General features: G+C 46.9%; 1 protein-coding gene across 2 annotated transcripts in view; it reads right to left on the bottom strand.

Annotated features, from left to right (window-relative positions):
- Adgrd1 (adhesion G protein-coupled receptor D1) overlaps positions 1-25,841 on the bottom strand; it is a 117,338-nt gene that overhangs the window by 74,879 nt on the left and 16,618 nt on the right. For both annotated transcript variants that reach the window (XM_021162937.3, XM_021162936.3), the window contains 7 exons: positions 23,966-24,088; positions 16,496-16,675; positions 10,848-11,102; positions 8,327-8,382; positions 7,088-7,243; positions 2,868-2,927; positions 143-260 (listed from right to left, as the gene is read on the bottom strand). In XM_021162937.3, coding sequence (XP_021018596.1) covers positions 143-260; positions 2,868-2,927; positions 7,088-7,243; positions 8,327-8,382; positions 10,848-11,102; positions 16,496-16,675; positions 23,966-24,088 — 948 coding nt within the window. The remainder of the gene's footprint in view (positions 1-142; positions 261-2,867; positions 2,928-7,087; positions 7,244-8,326; positions 8,383-10,847; positions 11,103-16,495; positions 16,676-23,965; positions 24,089-25,841) is intronic.

Raw genomic sequence — 25,841 nt, 5'->3', positions numbered from 1 at the left:
TGCACAAGGCGCTGGAGCTCGGAAAATGGTGCTCCGTCTCAGCTGTTGTGTGAGCCTCAGGCAGTGTAAAGACCAATGGCCTGCACATCCAACCCTCTTTCTCCCACAACTCCCCACTGCCTCCCAATCTGATAATGGCTACCTGCCATGGAGGACGAGCCTGTGAGGGTGACATGGGGTTCTCTGGACTGTAGGTTGGATGATATGTGGCCCATGACGGTATCGATGGTGTCAACCAGGCCCAGCGTCATGGCGTTGTCCTGCAAGGAACACAGACTTGAAACTCTGAGGACCACCTCTTCAGCATCATGAGATGAACACATAAAGAACTCAGAGCTTCACTCCCCCCCGCACCCCCTGTGACAGATATCAGAAAGAAAAAAAATCACCCAGCTGCCCCACTTCGAAGCCTGGGGGCGGGGCGGTGACCATTCACCGGATGAGTTCTTGGAGCACAGGATGCACAAGTCAAAGCTCACCCAATGTCATAGCATTAACTTCTGAGTGACCAGAGAGCTCAGACACCTGTTCGTAGCTCTGCTATGAAGACACTAAGGACTGGAGCAAATCTCAGGTCTGCTTATGCCTCCATCTTACAGATAATGGCCTTGAGTCCCCTGAGGCATCAGGGATTCTTTTCTGCCCTCAATGAAGTGGCAGCCTCTTTAAAGGTACCCGGCCCCCAATTCCCTCTGGCCTCTTTGACTCCTCATCCATAGTCCTCTTTACCTATTTGGCATCTTTAAGGTGGCAAGGACACCACTGGATTCTGCCCACAGGAAAACAGGGCCCTCCTAGCTTCACAGACCTCTGTTGCCTGTCAAAGACCTGTATTCATGCCAGGGTTTATGTCCAGCTCGGCCTGACTCTTTTGGACCTCAGACGCCACAGCAAGGCAGCCGAGTTCTCTCAGGCCCCTTGCCCAGTTCTGTCTCACCCTCCCATCCCCTTCATATCCTTTCTTAGACAGCATCTGTTGCAGCTGAGCTCTCGGCAACCTCTCCCAAACACTCCAGGAGGACCCACTGAGGCGGAACCAGACGCCCAGGCCAATTTTAGACATTGTCTCTTAGGCCCCGTGGTCTGATTCCAATCAGAGCGTCTGTGTCTTTGGCACCCGGTTCTGCGAGGAGCAGCGATTCGTGAGCACCCTTCCCTTCAATGCTCATAAGCTTGCCTAAGCCGGGATTGTTTCGTAATTATTCATATTTTTGCAGCAGATTTGCATATTTTACATTCAAAGAAAGTTCATTTAAATCAATGAAGAAAATCTGTTGGTCCGAGGCCTCCACTGGCTGCCGTCCTTCGGCTGGCTGTCCCTACTGGCTATCTTCCCCGCATTTCAGACTGCAGCTTGTACACAGAGTCCCTTAGAAACCTATCTCTGGAGGTCTATGCTTCTTGAAAGGGAATGTATTACTATGTTAGACCGCCACTTTAACATTCTTGATCCCCTCTCCTTCCCATTTGCCAATGTTATACGGTCTAATTTCACACGAAGCTGTTCAATAAAGGGCTCGCGGCACTGCGAGCCCTTGCCGCCATCTTATTAATTAGGTGAGAATTGGCTGTCTCTTCTGCCTCTGCACCTGGCAGAAAAGCTTTAAATGTTCTAAATGAGGAGGGCTCAGGAGAGGGAGCACGTAGGCATGTTGGTGCATCAGGGCCCTCCTGGGCACTCGGAGCCTTCATACTCTCTCTCTCAATGCACCCCTAGAGCCATGTGTGGCACGGAACCTAGGCGGAGTGTGAGATCTCTAAATCACTGCATAGACTGATTACTAGAGAGGCAAATACCCACTCTACTAAGTCACTGTGAGGTGGGTCTGTTGTTACTGTAGCATGTTGTTTTCCCCTATTTTGTGTGGGTGTGTGGTATGTACGTGTGTGCATGTTTTTGCTTGTGCGGGTATATATGCACACACGCGAATGCGTACATGTGGGGCCTGAAGTTCATGATGAAATCGGCTTAAATCATTCTTCCACCGTACTCGTTGAGACGGGGGTCTCTCAGTCAAACCTATATAGCTAGCCATCATGTCTCGGGGATCCCCTCCTCCCTGTCTTCTCAGGTTGCCGTTATGGGGAGGGTAGCATGGCTGCCCAGCATTTGTGTGGATGCCTGGGATCTGAACTTCATTTTTGCATACTTGTGAGCTCTCTCTTCAACCCCATCTTGGCAAAAGTTCTTGATAAAATTACAGAAAAGCAGGTTCTAGCAGATGTCTGTAGAATGTATGTACGTGAGTGGGCTGTGGACCAGACTGTGGGGTTATACGAGGCCGCTCACCGTCACTCTTTGCCTGAAAGTCCCGGGTGATTCTTATCTTAGGTATTTTTATCGCTGCAACTATTCATTGACTCTGCTCATGTTTTAAAGAAGTAATATCAATAAGATGGTTGGGAATCAAGGAAAAGCACTCTGCTCTGCTTCTCAAATTTTGAGTGCAGGGGGACAAAAGCCTTTCATTTTCTCCTTAATCATGAAGCACACTTTTGAGCTCTGCCGTCTCGCACTCAATCCGCTGATCTTAAAATGCCAAATATGGCTCTTGCTATTCAGGAATGCAGAATAAAAAAAAAAAAATACAACGCTGTGTGAAATGACAGACAAAGGTCAGTCTTTGGGAAGAGCTGCTCCCTTTCCCAGAGGCAGAGGCAGTGGCACAGGACTGAGGGTCCCTGGGTCCCCACCCCACCCCGGGTGCATTTCATGCCCAAGGGAAATGAACTTCAGTGTCTCAGACATCAGGACTGAGAAAGGCTTCATTCTTCTTGGGGATAGTTAGGGCTATGGGGTGCCACTGCAGAAAGACAGCCATAATGCAGTACACACATGCTAAAGGCCAAAGCATCCTCTTCCTTACCTCTGATACATGGGTCCAGCTGGGCAGGAGGAGGACCTCACCCACTGTTCTTAAGAAGGTCTAAATGTAAACAGAACAACACTGCTTAGCATAGACCCTCGAGTCTCATGTCTGAACCTATCAGTCTCCTTCCCCATCATCCCATATCTCCTCAGCTGGCCGTTGGTGTCGCGCACAGTGGCAGGCAATGATGGCTTGTACTTGTGGTGTGTGTCCATCTGTGTATGTGTGTATGTTTACACGAGCACACTTTCATATTAGTGCGTGTGAGTGCTTGTGAAGTCCAAGGATGATGTCAGTGATCACCCTGAGTTGCTCATCCACCTTATCCATTGAGATCTCTCAACTAATCTCAGAGCTGGCCATTATGGCTAAATCCTGTCTCTGCCTTCTGAGACTGGAACCATATGCTGGTTTCCATGTCCACTCAGCACTATATGGATTCTGGGGATCTGAGCTCAGATCTTCAGGGTTGTGGGTCAAATGCTTTAATCACTGAGCTATCTCCCCAGCCTTGGGCTATATCTTATGGGTGCTGTCTCTTTTGTTTGGTGTGGCAACCTTGTAGAGTCAGTGATCAGGATGTGGACATCACAAGTGACAGGTTCTAGCATGTCCCATCAATGAATGGATGGATGAGTGGATGGATAGGTGGATGGATGGATGGATAAGTAGATGAATGGATGAGTAGGTGAATGGATGGATGGATAGAGGATAGATAGATGGATGGATGGATAAATGGATACATATATGGATGGGTAAATGGATGAGTGGCTAGATGGCTAGATAGATGGATAGAAGTATGGGTGAATGAATGAATGAATGAATAAATGGATGGATGGATGGATGGATGGATGGATGGATGGATGGATGGGTAAATGGGTGCATGAGTGGATGGGTAAATGGATGGATGAGTGGCTAAATGGATAGATGGATGGATGACTGGGTGAATTGATAGGTAGATGGATTTATAGACAGATAGATTGATGAGTGATGGAATGAGTGAATTATCACATTCATGAAACCTGACACTAATGCCAGCTGGAAATCACCTCAACAAAGCAGAAGCAACTCATGCCCCTCAGTCAGTCACTGTAAAACTTGGTTTAACTCATTCTTGTTCCAAAACAATAAAATCAAATTTTAGCATTTTCAAATAGGAAGAGATAAGTGAAAACTGGTTTTCCCATGTCCTTTGGGGAAAAAAGCATTAGTTAGCACACCACATAGCATGACAGCATCCCATAACATGACAGCATCCCATAGCATGACAGCATCCCATAGCATGACAGGATCCCATAACATGACAGCATCCCATAGCATGACAGCATCCCATAGCATGACAGCATTCCATGCAACCTCTGAGCAAAGCTGATCAGGGTAGCTACTTCAGTGAAGTTTGCCTCAATCCCCACCCCTCCCTACTGCATGACGCCTTATCTGTCTGTCTTTACAGAACCCAGACTCAAACTTGAAGGCAAACTTGCTCTCCTCTGTTTCCTCTACCCAGTGGTTCTCAACTTTTCTAGTGTTTCCACCCTTTAATACAGTCCCTCCTGCTGTGGTGATCCATACCCATACCATTATTTTCATCACTACCTCATACCTGTCATTTTGCTACTGTTGTGAATCGTAATGGAAGCATTTTTTGGAGAGAGAGAGAGAGAGAGAGAGAGAGAGAGAGAGAGAGAGAGAGAGAGAGAGAGAGAGTGTTGCTGAGGGGGCCGAGACCCACAGGTTGAGAACCATGAGGCAGCCACGGCCAACAAAATCCTATCCCTCCTCCACCAAGACACTAAGTATGTGCAGAATGCATTATCAAAGCTCCCTTCTCCCATTCATCTTCATTCCACAGCTGTTTATTAATACTCTAAAGTGTGAGGGCTTAACTAATGACTGCGAAATGTTCATGCTTTCTCTCCCTGAGCAGACTGGCAAGCATTTTCTTTTATTCCTTATTCCTATGCCTTTTCCTCTCCCTCCTCCTCACTCTCCCTCCTCCCTCTTGCCCTCCCCTTCTCCCTCTCCCTCCTCCTTCCCCTTTTCCTTCTTTTCTTCCTCCTCCCCTCCCCTTCTCTTCCTCCTATTCCCCCTCCTCTTCTTCCTCCTCCTCCCCACCTCTTTCTCCTTCCTTTTTTCCTCTTCCTCTTCCATAAAGTCTCATATAGCCCAGGCAGGCCTCAAATTCACTGTACATAGAATGACTGAGGCCAAGGATGGCCTTGGACTTCTGGTCCTCCTCTCTCTGCCTCCCAAGTGATGGGGTTACAAGTGTGCACACCACCCTCGGTCTGTGTGGTGCTGGGGATCAAACCCAGGACTTCATGCCTGTTGGGTAAGCACTCTTCCAAATGGGCCACATTTGCAGCCCCCCAAGATTTTTCCTAAAAAGCCACAAAATTAGGGCTTCAGATTGTCAGGCTAGACCTTCAACTCCACCACATTATCCAGAAGCAGGATAGACTGGGCATAAGTGAGTGGTGGCCATATGTCCCTAAAATGTTAGGCCATGCATGGGTCACATTTGGCCTGAGAGACACAGAGCAGTTCTGAGAACAAAAATGAATGAACCACAATAGGCAATTCTGATTCTTTTTCTTTGTTTGTTTGGACAGGACCTCATGATGTATACTCAAAATCCTTCTGTCTCAGTTTTCCAGGTATTGGGATTATAGGTGTGTGCTAGCACCCATGCATACCTTTATATTTCCAAGCAGCTACTTATATGAGGGGGAGTGTTACATCAACTAAATGGTATATTTTATTTACTTGATCCAACTCATAAAAATATTATTCCAACATGAAGACCACATAGATTTTTGTTGCCAATTATTAAGATATTTTACAGTTCTTGTGTTCGAGGCTAGGGACTCCAGTGTGAATCTTGTAGGTGGGTCACTAGTGAACTAGTAGTAACTAGTAGTGAACTAGTAGTGAAGTAGTAGTAACTAGTAGTAACTAGTAGTGAACTAGTAGTAGTAGAACTCCCAAGTAGTTCATGTAGTGAACTACTTGGGAGCACACATGACTGACAGCCACTATTTGCATGGTCTAGGAAGCAGCCCCTGGCCATTGTACTGGGCCTTTGCTGATGGTTAAGAGCCAGGATACTATGGAAAGCTGGACAATGACTGCCTAGAAATTCTGTTTGCCGTTGTGTCAGAGTTGAGAAGTGATGGGAGGCATTCTGTATGATCTGTCCCCAAGGCACCAGGGTCAGCCCAGGCTGAGTGGGGGGATCTCAAATCGATGACAACTGGCTCACTCAGTCCTGAGTTGGCTTTCATTTGATCTGGACACATTTCCAATTAAAATTCCAGCCATGCTTTGAAGGCTAAAGGCTCCCCTTGCTAAATCAGGAAAGACAAAGCTGAAGGTTGAAAGGGAGAAGCTTTGAGTAGCTGGCTGCTACTCCTCACTGCCTGCTGCCTGCCTGCTGGTCCTGCCCATTGGATCCATTACTTGGATTATTGACCCTCAGAGGCATCTGGATTTGCAGTCTCTGACTCTGTGAGGTTTAGCAGAGAGATAAAGAGGCGAGGCAGTAACCGACAACGAGCAAAGCCACCGAGCTTTCTCCTCTACCTGGGGACTGTTGGAAGGAATGAAGAAAGGGAGCGTCTTGACGTTGCTATCCTAAGTACCACACTCGTAGATGCTCTGACCACAGGAGTCAACATCCCCCACTCCACCTCTTCCTTCTTGCCAAGGAGACATAAGACTTAAGACCATGAGCTGCAAGCCCAGTTGGCTCTGGAAGCCAGGTAGGTGGACCAGAAAGGTTAGAGGCTGGGCAAGTGAAATACAGATCCAATTTCCAGCTCAAGGAGGCTTCACTGAGCATCACAAAGCTGGCTAGAACAGCTCTAAATGCCTGTTTACAAGCAGCCTAAACTGCAAGGCAAGGCTCTTGGTCTTGCTCCCCCCACTTTTTTTTTAAGATTTGTGTGTGTGTGCGCACATGTGCCAGATATGTGTAGGTGCCCATAGAAGCCAAAAGAGACTATTTTATCCTAGGGATCTGGAATTACGGATGGCTGTGAGCCACCTAACACAGGTGCTAGGAACTGAATTCGAGTCTTCTGTAAAGGCAGCAAGTGTTCTTAACTCTTGAGTCATCTCACCAGCCATGGATTTAGATCTGTCTAACTCTCTACTCCATGGTCCAGCCATGCATCAGCCCTAACCCACTAGCCAAAGGCACCAGGACATTTATTTACCTCTGTGAGGTTCAACGCAGTTTCCTCTGAGAGGGATTTATTGGGCAATCTGAGGGACACATTCTGAAGGTATCTCAGCACAGTTCCTGGTCTCTGGAAGCGTTTTCTCTCCTCGGTCAGGTTGGTGATGATAGGGTGGTAGGCATCTGTGGGTATCTGAAAGATAGTAGCCATGTGGCTTCCTGCTAGGAACTGAAACCAAGACATTCTCTAGAAACCCAGGGTGACCCCTGGCTCTGGGCTTGGTAAGGAGAGTGCTAAGACTGTCCCACACTAAGACATGGACACTTCAGTGAAGAATCTGCACAGGACAGCATCGCATCCTCTCAGCCCCCTTGTGAAACAAGAACCGTTGGAAAAATGAAATCCTGAATCCAAGTGGATGAGAGTCTAGACACTCACTGTCAAAGTCCCTGAGGAAGGGACTAGCCACAAAAGCTAAGGTGAAGTGGGCACATTCTCTACGAGTCAACCCATTTCTCTGACATCAGAAGAAAAGGCACCAAAGGAAGCCGCTGAGAAGAGTAGGGCCTCAGGAAAGAGGAAACCAATTCAGGGGTCACCAGCTCCCAAGAATTTCCTTTCCTCCTAGCATTCCAAAACACAGGACCCAGGAGGGCCCTTCTTCCAACCACTCTGGGCACCAAGAATTACCCTGAAACGGACTCTCCTCCCTTTATTAGTTCATTTTGGATAGGACGCTGGGCCTGCTGGCACACATCAGAGGCCAACACTACAGCGGGGTGGGGTGGAGGGTTGTGGTTTGAATGTGAAGCACGGTTCACAGAGCCTCCTGTGTTATAAAGTTTTAGCCTCCGGCCTGTGGCACTATTAAGAGGTGATTGGGTCATGGCAGGGTGCTCACTCATCAATGGATTAAACCCATTGATGACTTTGTATGTTGTAGTAAGAGCAATAGACACTGCATCTAGGTGGAGAAAAGAGAATGTGCCATTGAGGGATGCTTTATCCTCAGACTCTCATTCCACTCCCCTCCCCTCCCCCCCCCCTCCAGTCTTCTGACCCCCACCTCCACTTCCTGGCTGCTATAAAACACGGAGTAAGAGCCCTTCCTCCACTTAGGTTTCTATCACGATTCTGCCTTGTCTTGGGCCCTCAGCAATGCACCCAGCACACAATGGACTGGAAACCCTTCTTCCTTGGGTGATCGGCTCGGAGATTTTGTCTGACTATGAAAAATGACTCATGCACAGGGTAAAGGGGAAAGGTCCTGCTCACCACAGTGTGTGCTGTGGGCATCGCTGGCGGTGTTGAAGACAACAGAGCATGTTTACCTGAAAGATAAAAACCAAACCAAGCCAGTGCTTCAATGAAGGCTAAGTCATCCTTTGTCATTCCCGGGGAGATCTGTCCTTATTCAGAATTTACCAGTTTGACGCGCCCTACAGAGGGGCACGGGATGTTTTGAGTATGGGTGTTGCTGAGAAGATAAAGGGCTCATAAATCAGCCTAAAATGTAGATTATATGGATTTTCCCAGCAGAAATTATTTTTCCATTTATATTGTAAATTGCTTCTGAACACCGTTCATGCAAGCCATCACATAAAAAGGATGATTTTATGCAAGGTCTCACGAAATTTCAAACAAAGAAGGAATGAGAAATAGCCTTCACTGGAACCCAGACTCATTACAGATAAAACTCGGGACTCTTAATCACTAGGTGTAACAGTATGAATCAGAAGCATCTCCCACACTAGGTCCCCAGCTGATGAGACTATTTTTAGAAGGGCTCTGGAAACCCTGGAGGCAGCGCCTAGCTGGAGAATCTGGCATCACTAGGGACAGGTCACTGAGGGTTTATTTATCCCTGCCCACTTCCTGTGGTGTGAACTGATGTCCTTTTTTGTCTCTGATGTCCCATTCAAATGTCTGGAACCCATTGGCCACCAGCTGAATGAACCCTCTGAAATCATGAGCCAATATAAATCAATCCTACTTAAGGAAGGCGCTTCTGTCTGGTCTTTTGTTGTACCATAAAAAGAAACTGATATGCTAGACTCAGGTAGACCGGACACCACCCACAAAGTAGTAGAGGAGCCAGAACTACTGTGAGGAACCTGGCTATATTCTCTACTGATGACCATGGTCAGTTATGAGCCATTCCCCATAAGACGTTCAAGGTCAAAGATGAAGCCTCCTCTTGCCTCTCCCTGCCTCTGCTTCACCCACTCTTTCTATTTCTCTTGTCTCCCAATGAGAACACAGACTTCTCTTTGATACTTGATTGACCTCATTTTCGGGAACTGTCTCGGGGTTGCTTTGGGTGACCTGAGGAAATGACATCATCACCCTGGCTGGCTCAAGAGCGATTAGTCCCTGGGGACTGGGTGGGGCGAGCTGGCTGGTGATATAAAGCTGGACCCCCGTAAGCACTTTGTTCTCCAAGATCCAGTGACATTCACCGCTCGGGGGCCAAGCACTTACAGGGCAGCCATGCCAAGTGTTTGTGTCCTGTCTGCAATGGAGCTTCCCCTGTGTACCATGGAGTGGACACGTGAGACAGAGATGAGAAGTGGGATTCTGTCATGCCTTGGTCTGGCTCAGTCCCCATGTGATTCCTGCTATGTATGGGGTCATCTGGTAGATGGCAATGACCCTACGTTTCATGGATGCACGCACTGAGATCTCACAATCTGGACCTGGCCTTCTCCTCTCTCCACCTCTGCCCAGGTGCTGCTCCCCACTTGAGTGGCAGGACCTGGGATTGCTGGAGGAACGTCCTGCCTTTCTAGGTGCCAATAAGTGATGACGTTTGTATGGAATATCTACAACAGGTGAACCTCAGAGACGAGAAATAGGTCAGTGGCAGACGTCGGGAGAGGCAGTGACATGGCTGTCCCTTAGGGATGCTGAACTATCTGAAAATGGTATGGAGACTATGGTTGCACTCCTGTGGATTTGCTTAATACTATCAAATTGTTTACCTTATTATTTTATTTTTTTATTTTGCATCTAGGAGCAGAGGTCAACCTCAGGGTCATCTCTAAGGAGATGTCTGTCTACCTTTTTTTTTTCTTTTTAACTAGGACCTGGGACTCACTGATAAGGGAGGCTGGCAGGACAGTGAGTCTAAGAACTCTCCCTGTCTCTGCCTCCCCTGTGCTGGGATTATAAGCACATATCACCACACCCTGCTTTTTAAATGTGGCCCTTGGGATTTGAACTCAGGTCCTTGTGCTTGAGAGGCGAGTACTTTACTTACTGAACTATCACTCTTGCTGTATTTTTTTTAATTGCTTGCTCTAAATGGTTACACAGATGTCATATGAATGAACTTAGCGAAGCTTTTTTTTTAATCCCACAACAAAATGAAGAATTAAACCAAGTCCCTCTGCCTATAGGTTCTCGTTCTGCGCAACCACCTGTAATCGAGCAAGGAGAAGGTACTTTGGGGTCTGAGGCCCAGCAGAGAGAACGTACACGGGACATGTACAAGGGAGACATTTGTTAAGGACCTGAATATTTGCCACCAAAATGTCTGTAATCAGCCTTTTCATGCCCCGCGGAGCCTGCAAGGATCTGGGAATATTAATCTCAGTGTGTCGCCGGGGAACTGTTCCCTCATTTATCTCGGGGAACAGGTGTTCAGAAACATGATTCTACTCATAAGGGTCATTAAGACACAGCTCACATCTGCCATGACAAGGGCTGGAGAGCTGAAGGGTGGTAAGGAGCCCTGTGCTGAGCGTCTCGAGGTGCAGACCCCCCAGATCCACGCACAGCCGTCCCATGCACTGACCAATGGCAGCGGTAAAGTACATCTTGATCTCGTCAGGAGTCAGCGCCCGTTCCCAGATGATGAATTCATCAAAAGCTCCGTTCTCGTAACGCTTGGTCTGATCCTGCTCTGACCCTATGACCAGGTTGACGTGGGGATCCCCGTAGGTGTGTGACACTTTCCCGCTGGGGTCCGAGGTGCTCAGAGTCCCATTGACGTAGACCTTCAGGCCCTCCTTGGATTTCCACGTGAACAGGACGTGAGTCCAGTAAGGACCTGGGAGAGAGTAAAGATGCATCCTGAGCATAGCCAGTATGTTCTACGTGAGCTTCCCACGTTCCTAAGTACATCTTCCCTTCATGTGATAATTGATCACCCTTGACCTTAGTGAATCCAACTATGGATTATAGAATAACCTGATTCCCCTTAGTCCTTTGGATCACATGTTCTTTGCTTCCACCCACAAATTCCAAAAGCCTTTTAAGAAACCCTTTATTACTTTAACACAGTGGTCAGAAATGTAAACACCTACAATCAAAGGTAATAAAAGACTTGTTTAAAAGGCCCGACCCAAGCATCCACCAATCAGACCCCAATCCTAGTTGAAAATCTCAGTATGGTACAGAACTAGCCGAGGATATCCCCCATCACAACCCCTGGCAGTCCCCGCTATTACAATAGTCAGGGAAAGAGGCACAAGGGCTGAGAGGGACGGAATAAAATTATCTTTGTTATTAATAATAAAAGCAACTCCTGAAATGCACATGCAATAGTCACATGATTGGTGGGTAAAGGCTAAGGGACAGAAGTCAAAGTTGTCTTCTAGATTGACAGTAATGAACATAGGGAGTGTGTGTATAGGGTACATACCCCCACAGTCATGAGAATCATAAGTGCATGTGTGCGTGAGTGCGTGTGCATGCTCATGTGTGCACGAGCATGCATGCACACACATATATCCACACACACATACACAACTGAGGAAAACTATTCTGCAAAAATGAGGAAAGAATTCAATGTCTAGAGAGATAGCCCATGTTCATAGACAGGAAAACTCCGTGTTGATAAGGAGCCAGCCTACCCTGGTCTGACCTGTAGACTCAATGTAATTCAAACGAACCCAAACCCCAAACCCCAGTTATCCTTTGCAGTGCCATCTTTTGAGTCTAAAGACTACACAGAGAGACAAATACCAAGGAAAGTCACATAGTGTAGGAGAAAAACACAATTAGGGGGCCTACATGGCATCCCTTTGAGGCTAAACCTGGCCTGTCCAACTGAAGCCTATGGAGTACATGCAGCCTCTTGCAGCTAAGAGCAGCCATGAATATGGGGAGCCATGCAAAACTGTAAACATACTCAAAACATGGTGAGATCCTTTGTGCATTTCAATAGCACAGTTATCAAGCATGAGCTTTGCAGGAAATAATGTTGTTTTACAGTGACCAGAGGTTGAAAAGGCTTGGATCGGTAAGTGAAGCCATGTGGTGTTGGGGGTACAAACAGATAGATCAGAGGGACAGAGCAGACAGCCCGAAGGTAGAACAATACAGACACCATCTGCTGATATCTGACAGGAGCAGAGCCAGCTCAGCGGAACAAATTCAGTCTCTGCAGCCCAGGAGGCTGGGAAACCCAGAGGCCCAGATGCAAAACTATCAATAAATATCAGGACTCCATGCTTATCCCCAACACTAATTCAAAGTAGATGGTAGATAGAAATACCAAATGCAGAGCTGCAAAGAGATATAAAAGGAGAAGTCTAGAATAACCCTGAGGTCGAGTCAGACTTTTAAAAAACTGTTTATTTGTTTGTTTGTTTGTTTTACTCTGTGTGTATGGGTATTGTCTTACCTGGAGGCAGGAGCTGATGCAGAGGCCATGGAGGGTGCTGCTTACTGGCTTGCTCCCCATGCCTTGCTTAGCTTCTTTCTTATAGAAGCTAGGATCACCAGCCCAGGGATAGCACCATCTATAATGGGCTGGGCCCTCCTAATCAATCACTAATTTTAAAAAATGCCCTACAGGCTTGCCTAATAGCTTCATTTCATAGAGCCATTTTCTCATTTAAGACTCCCTCCTCTCTGACGACTCTAGCTCGTGTCAAGTAGAAATAAAATTGTCTTGCCTCTGTATGCATGCAGGGCCCATGGAAGGCAGAGAGACCATCAGAGTCCCTAGAACTGAACTTGCTGACAGTCATGAACTGCCAGGTAGGTGCTGGGAATTGAACTCAGATCCTCTGGAAAAGCAGCAAACGCTCTTAACAACTGGGCCATCTCTCCAGCCCCTTGATGCTGCGTGTCTGTGTGTGTGTGTGTGTGTGTGTGTGTGTGTGTGTGTGTGTGTGTGTGTGTGCGAATGTATCAGAAAAAGCATGATCCAGTATAGAGTATGATAAGCTGGTCTCACATTAAAACTGTCAATGTACGCTCTGTGAAAGAACTTGAGCATAGATTGAAAAGGCCAGCCATGGGCTGGGAGGAAATATCTTCAGTGGATACTGTTACACAAAATGGGCAAAGTGCTCTCAGAACTCACAGTAATCGAATGAATACCCCACTTAAAAATAGGTAAAAGGTCAAAGCTCAAAACAGACTCCTCCCCCAATAGACAAAATGTATAACATCAGAAATGGACCCTGATATCCACTCCCCAAACAAGCACACATTAGGGTGGCACATCTCTGAAGCATAGCGCGCAGGGATGGGTGCTGCAGGGGTGAGATTGGCCATGCATCAGTGTGGCCCATTACATAATCCAGGGGTGGGTGCTGCAGGGGTGAGGTTGGCCATGCATCAGTGTGGTTCAATACTGAATCACAGTGCAGAGGTGGGATGCTGCTGTGGGGAGGTTGGTCATGCGCAGAGGTGGGAGGCCCCTGGCAGCCCTCTGTTCTTTGGACTCAACTTCACTATGGGTTTTTAATGCTTTAAAACATGGAGGCCGCCCAGGGCAATAGCACAGTCATGGCAGCCTAGCATCCATGCACCTGGTCTGCAGAGCCAATAAAGAGGCAGCCTGGGAACCTAGTTTTACTGAGGGCAGGCCACCGTGCTGACTAGGCTGCATAGGAAGGTGGGTGCTCCGCCTAGGCGGCAGCTCCCCTTTCCCCTCCTGCCACTAAAAGATGAAGCTGGGGCTGCCATTCTCTTTTGTTTCCAATGGGAACTTGGAAGATCTGACTTTTGACATAAAATCACAACTCACTCAGAAGGTCATTGAAAATCTAAAAACTCACAGGGCAGGAGCCACCAAACTATCCAAAGGCTTGACATAGCATATATGACGTTAACCAACATGGGGTGGCACAATGACTAATAGCCAGCCTCCTGGCTCCATCAGAAACTTCCTTAGGAAGACTCTGGGTCCCCTTTCTCATCAATAGGAAGACTGGCCTCCAAAGGACCTCTTCTGTTTTATAAGCCTTGGTGTAAGACATCCTCCTGGGGTTGGCAAAGATGACACGGGGCAGCCCCCCTCTGAAGGACACACAGTGCCCCTGCCCATGGGTCACTGTGGACTGCCAGTGTTTACGTCAGAGCTTCCTGCTGGGGATTGTGTAATTTTAGTAATTTTGACGCTCTGAAGAACACTTGGATCCTAAGCAGGGCCAAAGCGTTATTGTGCTTGACTTTGAAAGTGAGAATAACAAAGCCCTCCAGTGAACAAATGAGGAGCAGATGAGGAGAGGATGTTTACAAGTCTCTCGGCATCCCTGGCTTGGAAAACAGCACGTGTTCTGTTTCAAAGAACCTGCTAGATGCCTGGTGCTTGCCACAGGCCCAAGGCCCATGGGGGATGGGGGGTGGGGTGGGGGAAATGAGCTGTTACCTAGGAAACCTTGACCTCAAGTGGTCCTCACTGAGAGCCATCACTGAGATTCAGATGGAGCCTCCATAAGCAGGAAGGCAAAAGTGTTTCCAGCCTTGGGAGTGGGAGAGAATCCAGAAATTTGATATCTTCCCTAGCTGCGTTTCCCCACCTTGCAGAGGAGGAGCTATGAGCTCAGCTGAAGCACCCACAGAGCAAACCCAAGTCTCCCAGGATTCTGCAGCCCATTGTTGAAGACTCCTTTGATCCATCAGGCGTCTGTCTCCCAGCGAAATAGTAACTATTACTCTTCTTGTGTTACAAATGAAGAAATGGAACAAAAGTGGTTGAATATGATACCGATACAGGGTCTATAAAGCTCCAAAGTACAGAGTTAGCACCTGGCCTGACGACTTAACAGGCTGTGCCACCTCCTTCAAATAGGCCAGAAAAGGACTCGGAGCTACTTCAAAGACATTGTTCTCAACCTTAATCAATGCTGCAACCCTCTAATACCACCCCCCTCCATAAAATCATTTTCATTGTTCATAACTGTAATTTTGCTACTGTTATTGTTGGCATCAAGAACTGGCTTTACAGTCAGGAACTGCCTTTACGGTCTCAAGTCATCTCTGAATGCAGCGATGACCATGATGTCACCCATTGTCATGGCAACAGAGTCCCAGAGTCCACCTGGTCCATCTCCCACCTCTACCTGCAAGTGACTACATCACAGTCTAAATAAAAGGCAGACCATCTTGGCCTTCACTCTCTCTTTTCCCCCTTCATCTCTGTCGCCCTCCTTTTGCCCCTTTCCCCAACAATAAACCTCTCTCACTTGGAACTGTACTGGCCTGGCATGGTCTGTCCAGAAGCAAGCCAAGTTTCTTTTTTTTTTTTTCCAAAGATTTATTTATTTATTATATGTAAGTACACTGTAGCTGTCTTCAGACACACCAGAGGAGGGCATCTGACCTCATTATAGATGGTTGTGAGCCACCATATGGTTGCTGGAATTTGAATTCAGAACCTCTGGAAGAGGAGTCAGTGTTCTTCACCGCTGAGCTATCTCACCAGCCTGCAAGCCACGTTTCTAACACAACAGTTATGGATTGTAATGTAGATATCTGGTATGTGACCCCAGTGGGGGTGTGTTGAGAACCCCTGTCCTAGAGTCTTAGTATGAAGGACCCTTGCCTATGCCCTGGCTAGTTTCTGTCCAGGTCCTCTCTGCATGCCACATGAAACCCCTCTGTGGACCTGGTCACCTTCTTCCTCTGATACCTTGCACTTTGCCCGGTGCCCCCTTGGTTCAGATGTCCAGTGTCCAGCTCAGCTAATAGCATACCACAGAGCTTCTCCACTTACTCTGAAACTCAGGCCCTTGGTATGCCAGTCACTTCCCACTGGATCTAAAGGTGAATTCTTAACCAAGAGCACACAATGCCCCAGCCTCTCCTTCTGCCTTACTGCCTGCCTGCCTGCTCCCTGATTGACAGGCTGTCCTCCCCAGAACTTTTCGCACTGTGCTGAGAGCAGCTTCAAGGCCATATCACCTAAAGGTGCGGACACAGGGGGATTTAACCACATTTTATCTTCTGCACACAGCTTCTACCTCGATTCCAGACAATAACTGGGCACCAGTTCATGTCACCTCCATTACGCAAAAAACCAGCCTCACATAGCCACTGGGGCAGCAGCAATCACACAGCAAGCTCATAGTCAGGGCTTTGACCTTGGCATGAATGAGGTCAGCTTGTGACAAGTATCCTCCTGGCACCTTCTCAAGCTGTGGTCAGGAAGGAGCCCTGTGCCACACTAAATGCGACAGAAGGTCCAGTTGGTGCTAAACTCACCGGGAGGGTTGAAGGTGGCCTTCCACGTCATGGAATTATCACGTGTGTACAGCTCCACAGAGCCCTTTCCACCACTAGAGCAGACTTTGAACCCGTCAGAGACGACCTGTCCCCCGTATGCGTACGGGGCTGGTCGGGTCTGGTCTCCTTGAGTCTTCCAGAAGAATGAAAATGTCACTCCTGAAGAGAAAAGTAGGCATTTATCAGTTGGTACTTCAGAGGCATGAAACATTACAGCACAGTGAGGGCCAGCTACTGTCCCAAGAGTTGACCTGAGCCATCACCTCTTTCCAAATAGTGCAAAGCCCTGCTCCCATTCCCAGGGCACGGAAGAGGAAACTGAGACCACTCCGTTAGTGACTGATGGAAGTCAGATACAGACCCAAGCTGGCTGCCTCTGGGTGTGCAAACGTGAACTGTCTCCACCCCACCTGCTCACCCCGATCCTGCTAACGATAGCACACAGGAAGGAACGGCTTCATTCGTAATGCTTACACACAGCACCTTTTTAAAGATTTACAGCCTCCAGGATGTCCTCCCACATCCGTAAATACACTTTTCCACTGTCATTTTTATGTCTGCCCGACATCACATCCTCAACAACCCCCTGTTTCTGAGTCATATGGTTTGCTTCAAAGTTTTGAAGGAACGTTCCAAACAGAACTCGAAGCTAATTTTTTGACATATCTTAAATTGTATATATTTCAGAATATGTTCCCCAGGGGCTGTTCTTGTGAAAGGGGAAAGCTGATTTTTTTTTAAGGTTCGTCATGCCTTGGCTGCTAACTGCCTGTGGGTGAAGGTGTGAGGTAGGCAGAGAAAAGAGCAGCTACCATGTTTCGTAGATGCCCAGCATGGGTATGTGTGGTGGCTAGTTTTAATCATCAAGTTGACATAACCTAAAACCACCCGGGGAAAGAGTCTCAATAGAGAGTTGTCTAGATCAGGTTGGTGTGTGAACATGCCTGCGATGGATTGTCTTGCTTGCTTGAACTGGTGTGAGAAGACCCAGACCACCCACACTGGGCAACACCATTCCCTAGGCTTGGGTCCTGAACTGTATAGGAGTAGAGAAAACTAGCTGAGAATAATACATGCATGCATTCATTCTCCTGCCCTTGACTGTGAATGTGATCTGAGGGACAGTTTTATAAGTTCCTCCTGCTTTGACTTCCCGACAATGGTGGATTATAACCTGGAGTTTTGACTTAAATAAATAAATGCTTTCTCCCTAAGTTGCTTTTTGTCAGGGTAGTTTATTGTAGGAAGTTTGAAACCTGGATCCCATGATGGGGTAAGAGTCTTAACCCATGTGGACTACATGGCTTCCCCTACGAACATCACTGTGAATTAGTCAGGTCACAGATGCAAAGAGAATATAAGTGACCAGCTAGGCTCTGGAGGACTAAGAGAATCTGGTGTGCACACAGGCAGGTCTACATCCCCCTTTCATACAGATCCATCAAGGCACAGATATGGCAGGAGTCCTCATGAGTTACAGGCCTCCATGGGGTTACACTAAGCTTTCCTGATTCAAACAACCTGTACCTTGCTTCCAAGTCATGTATACTGTATATGTGTGTTTGTATGTGCATGTGTACGTTAAGCTAGCAACCTGCTGAACTCTGTATGTAAACAATCGAAATCAAGCCATTACCTGGCTCCTCGAACCTGGCCTCCTGTGAGCATGTCAATGAGCCAAGCTGTTCTCCCCAGGGCCAATCATCACAGGCCACCATGGATCAAGGTACAAGGGGGAGGAGGAAGAGAGGTACAGGGACGTTTGCCCTGGCCTTATTTATATAAATGACACCAAATTGACTTCACTGTTATCACCAAATGAGGTCATATACAGAGGCTTGGAAGATTCCTGTCTCTGGTGTGGAAATTGGTGTCTCATTGCCAGCCATCTTTGATACAAGACCTTATGGGTTGGTCTGTTAGAGTCTTTTGATGGCCTTGTGACAATCGTGCTGCCTCATGACTTCTGGTACTAAAGTCCCCATATGACTAATTCAAGCCTTGGGACTAAAGCTTGGAATTCCTCCATTTTATTTTATTTTTTCTATCCAAGAGGAATCTCAAGATTTTGAATGCTCCCGAGAAATGATGAGTGAGTGAGGAATGTTTGGGATGACAGATTTTGATTTGCCCTGCTCTGGTTAGTCCTCAGTATATACGTGTCAGTGTGACATGCAGCACCCGTAAGAACGCAGAACTGCTCTGGGTGGATTCAAACCTGAAAATCAAGATCCAGGAGATGGCTCAGGGGTTCAAGCATTTGTCAGGCAAGTGTGACTTCTGGAACTTGGATCTCTATAAACCCACATAAATGCCTGGCCAAGGCAGCCTGACTGTAATTCCATCCTCAGAGCGCTGAGACAGAGAGTCCCCAGAACAGGGGACTAGCAAGACAAACCATATCCATAAGCTCTGGGTTTGATTGAGAGACCCTGTCTCAAGAAATAAAGTTGAAGAGCAACTGAAGATTCCTAATACCAACCTCAGGCCTCTATACACCCACACCCACCCCCCCCCACACACATACACACACACCACACGCACACACAATACACACACATACACACATATATACAAACACACCCCACAAGCGTGCACACACACATACACACACAGAGATGTAAACACGCATACATACATGTACATGAAAAATGGAGAAATAAATAAAGCCAGTCAAACATGGTGGTGCAGGTCTATCAACTCAGGTACTTGGGTGGCTGAGGCAGGAAGATCATAAGCTCAAGTGAGTTCAAGACCATCCTAGACAACTTAATGAGATCCTGTCTCTCAACAGAAAAGTAAGAAGAAAGTGGAAGATGTTGACCAGTGATAGAGCACTTGCCCAGGATGCTGGCCATGGGATTAACCCCAGAGCTGAAAATGTTTTTTTTTAAAATTAAATTATCTATCTATCTATCTATCTATCTATCTATCTATCTATCTATCATTATATAGATCTATAGATCTATCTATCTATAGTTATATAGATCTCTAGATCTATCTATAACCTATCTATCCTTCTATCTAATATGTCTATATATCTAATCTGTCTATAGATACAGACAGACCTCAGCCACTAGTATAGGGTGATGCTGAGAAGCAGCTCAGGGGCTTGAGGGATGGTGTGGTACAGGCCACCTTAGCTCTGTTTGGAAGAGGGGAATTACATCTCTCCCTCCTGAGCTTTCTCCATCAGAAAGCTTGGATGGTACCCTCCCCCTCCCCCATCCACCTCACTGCCCTCAGAAACAAGCAGTTTTATATGGAAATGAACAAGGCACATTGTGAAATTTTTGTTGTGAAATGTATCCCCAGCAGGATTCATGGAAGTCCTTCCTCCCAGCTCCCCACCCCTCAAAGGGAAAAAAAATGTGGCTGCTTACAAAAAAAATTCCTTTCGCTCAACTCAAAATGATGCTGTCTCTGCCAAATGTGCCTCTGCCCAGGAAGAGAAATAAAAATGAAAAATTCAATACGGTGTTAGGTAATAAGAATAAAAATTAAAAATTCAGGATAGTGTTGAACCAGGACGAGGAAAAAGCAGGCCGTGAACTCTGCTGGTGAAGCCACTTATTTTAGCTCAGCCAACCTGCAAAGTAATAACTCCTGTCTGCCGAAGCCCTCATTGAAATATCAGTCTGTGTCTCCATGGTGTGGAAAGATTCACAATGTGCCCACAAGAGCACCTGTCAAAAGCTTAGATCATCAACACAGAGAAGGAAGTCTGAAGGGGAAAGAAATAAGCATAACACAGCACATTGGTTCCGTATTTTGCCCCTGTTAGCATCGGTAAATCCTAATCTTTCTACAGCCCCTTGTTGAGCATGCGCTGAGTTAGACAGAAGCATCCAGGAGGCATCCAGACCAGCTGTGTCTGCTCACTAAATGCACTGTGAGTGCCGCCTTGTGCTGAACACTGTAAAGGTCTCAGAGAGCTAGGGGTGGTCCAGACAGAGTCCCCCACAGTGCCAGAGGCTAGAAAGGAAATGTGACAATATTCTTCCATCAATCACCAAGTCCTGTGGAGGAGCTGCCACACAGGGACCGTAGGGCTAAGGCAGAGGCTCTTGTCAAGTAAGTGAAGCATGAACAGAGACCCAGGTCTGCAGGTAGAAGCCCAGATCCCCAGAGAGTCCCTTCCCACTCTGAGCTTCTGCACATGGGTGCTCTATGTAGTGGGGGAAACGGTAACTGAAGGAACATAGCTGGCTCCCTGAAGCTGATGGTCTGAGTTCGGTATGTGTCTCAATTGGTAGAGTGTTGGCCTAGTGTGTATGAAGCCCCGAGTTTGTATAAAATCTGGTGTGGGGTGAATTCTTGTAATTCTTGTCTTAAAAGAAAGCAAGATGGAGAAAGAGAGAGAGAGAGAGAGAGAGAGAGAGAGAGAGAGAGAGAGAGAGAGAGAGAAACACCCAGCCTGATGTGTTTTGATAGTCATTTGAACTGGGGACCAGCTCAAACTGTAGGTTAACAAACACCAAGACCTTGACACTTGAACATTTAAAATTGTTCCACAGTTTCTCACACAGCTAAAAATAGGATCTTACCACCCAATCATATCACCCATGAGTGTGTATATATATATATATATATATATATATATATATATATATACTCATAGCATTCTACATCCTATCACAGAGATACTTGTATAGTGATGTTCACTGTTCCTCTCTACACAATAGCCAATAAATGAAACTACCCTGGCTGTCTATCAACTGCTGAAGGAATAATAAGAAGGTGGTACCTTTACACAACTGAATTTTATTCTGCTTTAGAAGAGAATGAAATCATGAAATTTACATGAGAATGGGGGGAAGTGGAAAGCATTATACTAAGTGAGGTCACCCCTTGTAGAAAGAAAGACACAGTGTCTCGTGCTCTCTCTCATACGCAGAGCCTCGCTTTGAAGTCTTAGATTTGTGTGTTTAATTTGGAGTGTCTGTAGAGAAGCCAGAAGGGGCCTGTGAGAAAGGGAGGGGAAGAGGCCTGAAGGTACAAGGGGATAGGAGAATATATGGACTATGAAAACAGAGTGAGGCATGCTGGGAAAGCAGAGTGAGGCATGCTGGGAGTTAAAGGGTTAAGTAGGGATGGGCGGGGCAGGGGCAGAGGCAATGGGAGGAGGATGAGATGGGGGTGTCGAGCTAACCAAAGCTCACCTTGTAAGCTAATTAAAATATATAATTTTAAGGAGGAATTTGAAAGGAAGTTCCAGACATAGGTGAACAATGAGGCTCTCGTAAGATACAGGTTCTTAAACAATGGTCTCAGTGTCGGCCCCGGACACCCTCCTGTGAGTTTTGTATTGGTCAGGGAGGCCTCAGAGACGGCTGAAGCAATACAGGTTCTTGCCCTTGCTCTTGGTAGCCCACCATAACTAGACGGTAAGACCCTATGGCTGAAGACACCACATACTTTGGTGGGAGGGCAGAGAGAAATCAAGCTAGGAGTGACCTGGAAAGTTCTCACAGTGCCAGAGAGGGTTATGTAGGTCACTGAGGGAAGAAAGGTAATTATTGTTCTTATTCGTTGCTGGACCCTACGTGATACAATACTGACCTGCCAGGCAAGATGTGCCCACAGGGGTAATAGTGGCCTGAGTTTGTGAGGTCACCAACTAGCTTCTAATTGGATGTGAGGCCTGCCCTCCTCTCAGGAAGGAATTCATACCTGGTCCTCTAAACTTGATCCACAGCCTGTGGCTGGGGAAGTCACAGGCCTTACAGAGGCGTTGCTTTGATAAATAGACATGTGATTAAATTGCCTTCTAAATATGCATCTTTATACCCATAGGCCAGGGCTACTGCCAACCCTGGTCAGAGAAGCTCTCTTTTGCAGTGGGCAGTGGTTAACACAGAGATTCGTGAGTGTTGGAAGTGCTGGGGACGCGTGGCTATTGAGAGCTCATCCCTAAATAGGGCATCTGTATCAACCTTTCTGAGACATGGGGAACGTCACAGAAGAGGAGGGCAGAAAGAATCTAAGAGCAGGGAGGGGAGCTGTGAAGTGCTGTCTTCTGCATCTGACATGGCTGTCACACCCACAAGCTCACAGCAGCTCTGGTTGCCTGCCCGAAGTCAAGTCAGTCAAGGGGTCAACACAAATGGGGGAGGGGCTCATCAGGTCCCACCCCCAGCTGTGGTGCTATTGGCAGTTGATGACCACTGGGGGAGGAGTCAGTCTTCAGGGGGTGTGGCCACTTCAGGTTGCCCCTGCGCTGGTGGATGACAGTCCCTCACTCATACACCTGCAGACAGAACCAACTGGATGAATAGGTTATGAAGAGAAAAAGAAAAGGACACGAAGCCGGCTTGGATGGTAGAGAATGATGTCCCCAAAAGATTCAAATGTGGCCCGGATATGTCTGATTGAAGTCTCGACTTTAAGGGGAGAGGAGGGATCCGCCTTCTTTTTGACACGTTTGTCTTGACTTCCAGCCGCTCGCAGGTCCACCCACCATCCAGCCACCCTCAATGAACACAGAAGAAGTGAACCCGGTTTAAGGGTTAACAGACACACCCTGCTCTGCCAGGCCTGACCCATCATCAGCATCCCAGAACCAGAAATAACGCCGGGACAGCCACCCCATCAATTTCCTTCCCACAACGGCTGGGCTCCATCCCAACCGGAGTGACATATAACTCAATGGCTCTGTTCTAAACAGGGATGTTCCCCCATTCTTCTACAAGGTTAAATATTTTGATCTCCTGGCTATGTAACACAATGTCCTAACTTTTGGTCAGCAGGACAGGCCTACATTCAAGTGGCTGTAACCCTTCCCTCCTCCCTCTCTCTAACGGCTAAATTGTATCTGACATTTTCACAGACACTGAGACTGATAAGAGCTCGGGTTCTCTTGAGCTGGGGACATGATTCAGCAGGCAGCAGTGCTCGCTGCACAAGAGTGAGGACCTGAGTTCAGATGTCTGGAACCCACATTTTAAAGTTTTTTTCTTTTGTTTTTGTTTCTTAGATTTTTATTTATTGTTATACATAAGTACACTGTAGCTGTCTTCAGACACCAGAAGAGGGAGTCAGATCTCATTACGGGTGGTTGTGAGCCACCATGTGGTTGCTGGGATTTGAACTCAGGACCTTTGGAAGAGCAGTCAGTGCTCTTATCCACTGAGCCATCTCACTAGCCCTGGAACCCGCATTTAAAAGGAATAATAATAATAATTAATAATAATAATAATAAATAATAATGCCAGATATAGTAACGTGCACATATAACCCTAGTGCTACAGTGAGGGACTTCAAGAGGATTGTCAGGGCTGTCAGCCTAGCTCAAGAGTGATAAAACAGGACCTCTGGATGTCTTCTCCAGAACATGGCCACATTTACTGAGCATACACACACACACACACACACACACACACACACACACACAGACTGTGTTCACATGTGCTACCCGCAGAATCGCATGCACCCCAGCCCCCAGCTCACCCTCTGGTCCACACTGGGCCGGGTTGCTAATACAGGATGACTTGTAGGTGCCGTAGTAAAGAAACGTCACGCCCTTCTCCTCCTTGAGGTAAATGCCTTTGTTCACCTTCCCTTCCATGATATCTAAGGGAGGAAAGGAACATGTCAGCTACCTTATTACCACTGGAAGACTAAAGACACGTATCAGACTTACAAGCCACTTACAAACGAATGCCCCATGTTATCTCCCCTCATAATGCATTTATAACATCACGCTATTCCCTGATAGTAATCGCGTTCACTAATATTTAATTATTGATAGTAAGAATGTGAATGATTCATGGGTTTAAGTGTTAGGGAATAAATTATTACCTTCCATTAATGTCAGGCCCACATAACCTACATTTTAATGTAACAATATCGTAACAGACATATTTGCCAACTGTTGGACCCTAAATGCCACTCACACCCTGGCTATTAGAGTCCCGCCCACTTGGCCTCACTCCAAGCTTTCTGAGTGGAACACTCTCACAGGTTAACACTCTCAACACTGTTGCCTCCTAGCCTTCCCAGGTACTCACGGAAGCATCCCAGGGTCTCCATGTATGCAACCTCAGCTTTAGAGCTGTGTCCAGACCCAGGAGGAACCACAGCGCCATTTGGAAAGGCCCAGAAGGACCTGCCAACAGCCATCCCAGAGAATGTCCACTCAGCTATCCTGTTTTGTCAAGTGCTGTGGCAAAAGTCAGCTGTGTGCTTTACAGACAGATAAGTGAAGATTTTATATATATATATATATATATATATATATATATATATATATATATATAGGTGAGGGGCTCTTGCTATGTATCAGAATGAGCAGGTGCACTGCCGCAACCTGTGGAGGAACAGGGAGGTGATGGTGCAAGTCATGGATCCTGGCCAAGTATGCATTCAGGATCCGGAGACTCTGCTCACCTGTACCACTGGCTAGATGCAACACTCCCTGTCATGTGTCCCTTGCCCCCAAGGGTCCCACTGTTTAAACTTTTTGGTTCTACTTATCCCATTGGTTGCCATGAGAGAGCTGTATCTCACTTCGCTAAATGAATAACTCAAGGTAATTGAGTCAGACTGCCCAAGCCCTAAAACCAGACTGCTTGCTTAGTAAAATCATTTAGAAATGCCAAACAGCCCACAGCGGAGAGAGAAATCAGGTGACAGGCTAAGAAAAGATAGAGAGAGGTGGGCACGATCTGAACAGGCTTTCTACGCCCATCAGATGCTCGCCTCCCTTCAGCTCTGAGCCCAAGAGAATCACAGGCTCTGGGTGTCTAACTGACAATCATATGACTCGAGTGGGCGTGTCTTCTAAAACAGCTCCTAATGAGTTTTCAGAGCGCAGCTGCAGAAATGCTGAAAGGATACTTGCGAGACCAGTTTTTGGATGTGTTTTAAAAATCAACTTCCAGTTTTCATGAGCTGGGCAGGGTTACTGCCCCACCCAGCCCTACTCCACAAACACAATGTGTTCAAAAATCCATTTTCTGCCAAGCATGGTGATATGCACCTGGAATCTTAGCACTGGGGAGGCAGGAGAAGCAGGACTTTTAAGCTCATCCTTAGTTACATAGAGAATTTGAGGCAAGCCTTGGCTACATATACCTTGTCTCCAAAAAGAAAAAAAAAATTTCAGTGTTTAGAAAAGATCTGGGCTGTGTTTGGTTTTGCTTCTGAGATCAAGCGACTGATTCAACAGAGCCTGGCAATGCAGTAGAGCCTCCACCCGTTCTAGGCATCGCTATCAGGAAGACTTCCATTTTGTTTTTTGTTTTGTTTTGTTTTGTTTTGTTTTTCAGAGCTGAGGACCAAACCTTGCTCTTTTTTTAATTTAATTTAATTTTTATTTTTAATT

Source organism: Mus caroli, unplaced genomic scaffold (genome assembly GCF_978045245.1).
Source record: "Mus caroli unplaced genomic scaffold, Mus_caroli_1 scaffold_4, whole genome shotgun sequence".
Classification (NCBI taxonomy): Eukaryota; Metazoa; Chordata; class Mammalia; order Rodentia; family Muridae; genus Mus; species Mus caroli.
Note: the sequence above shows the minus strand (reverse complement) of the source record. Positions and strands in the feature narration are given on the sequence as shown.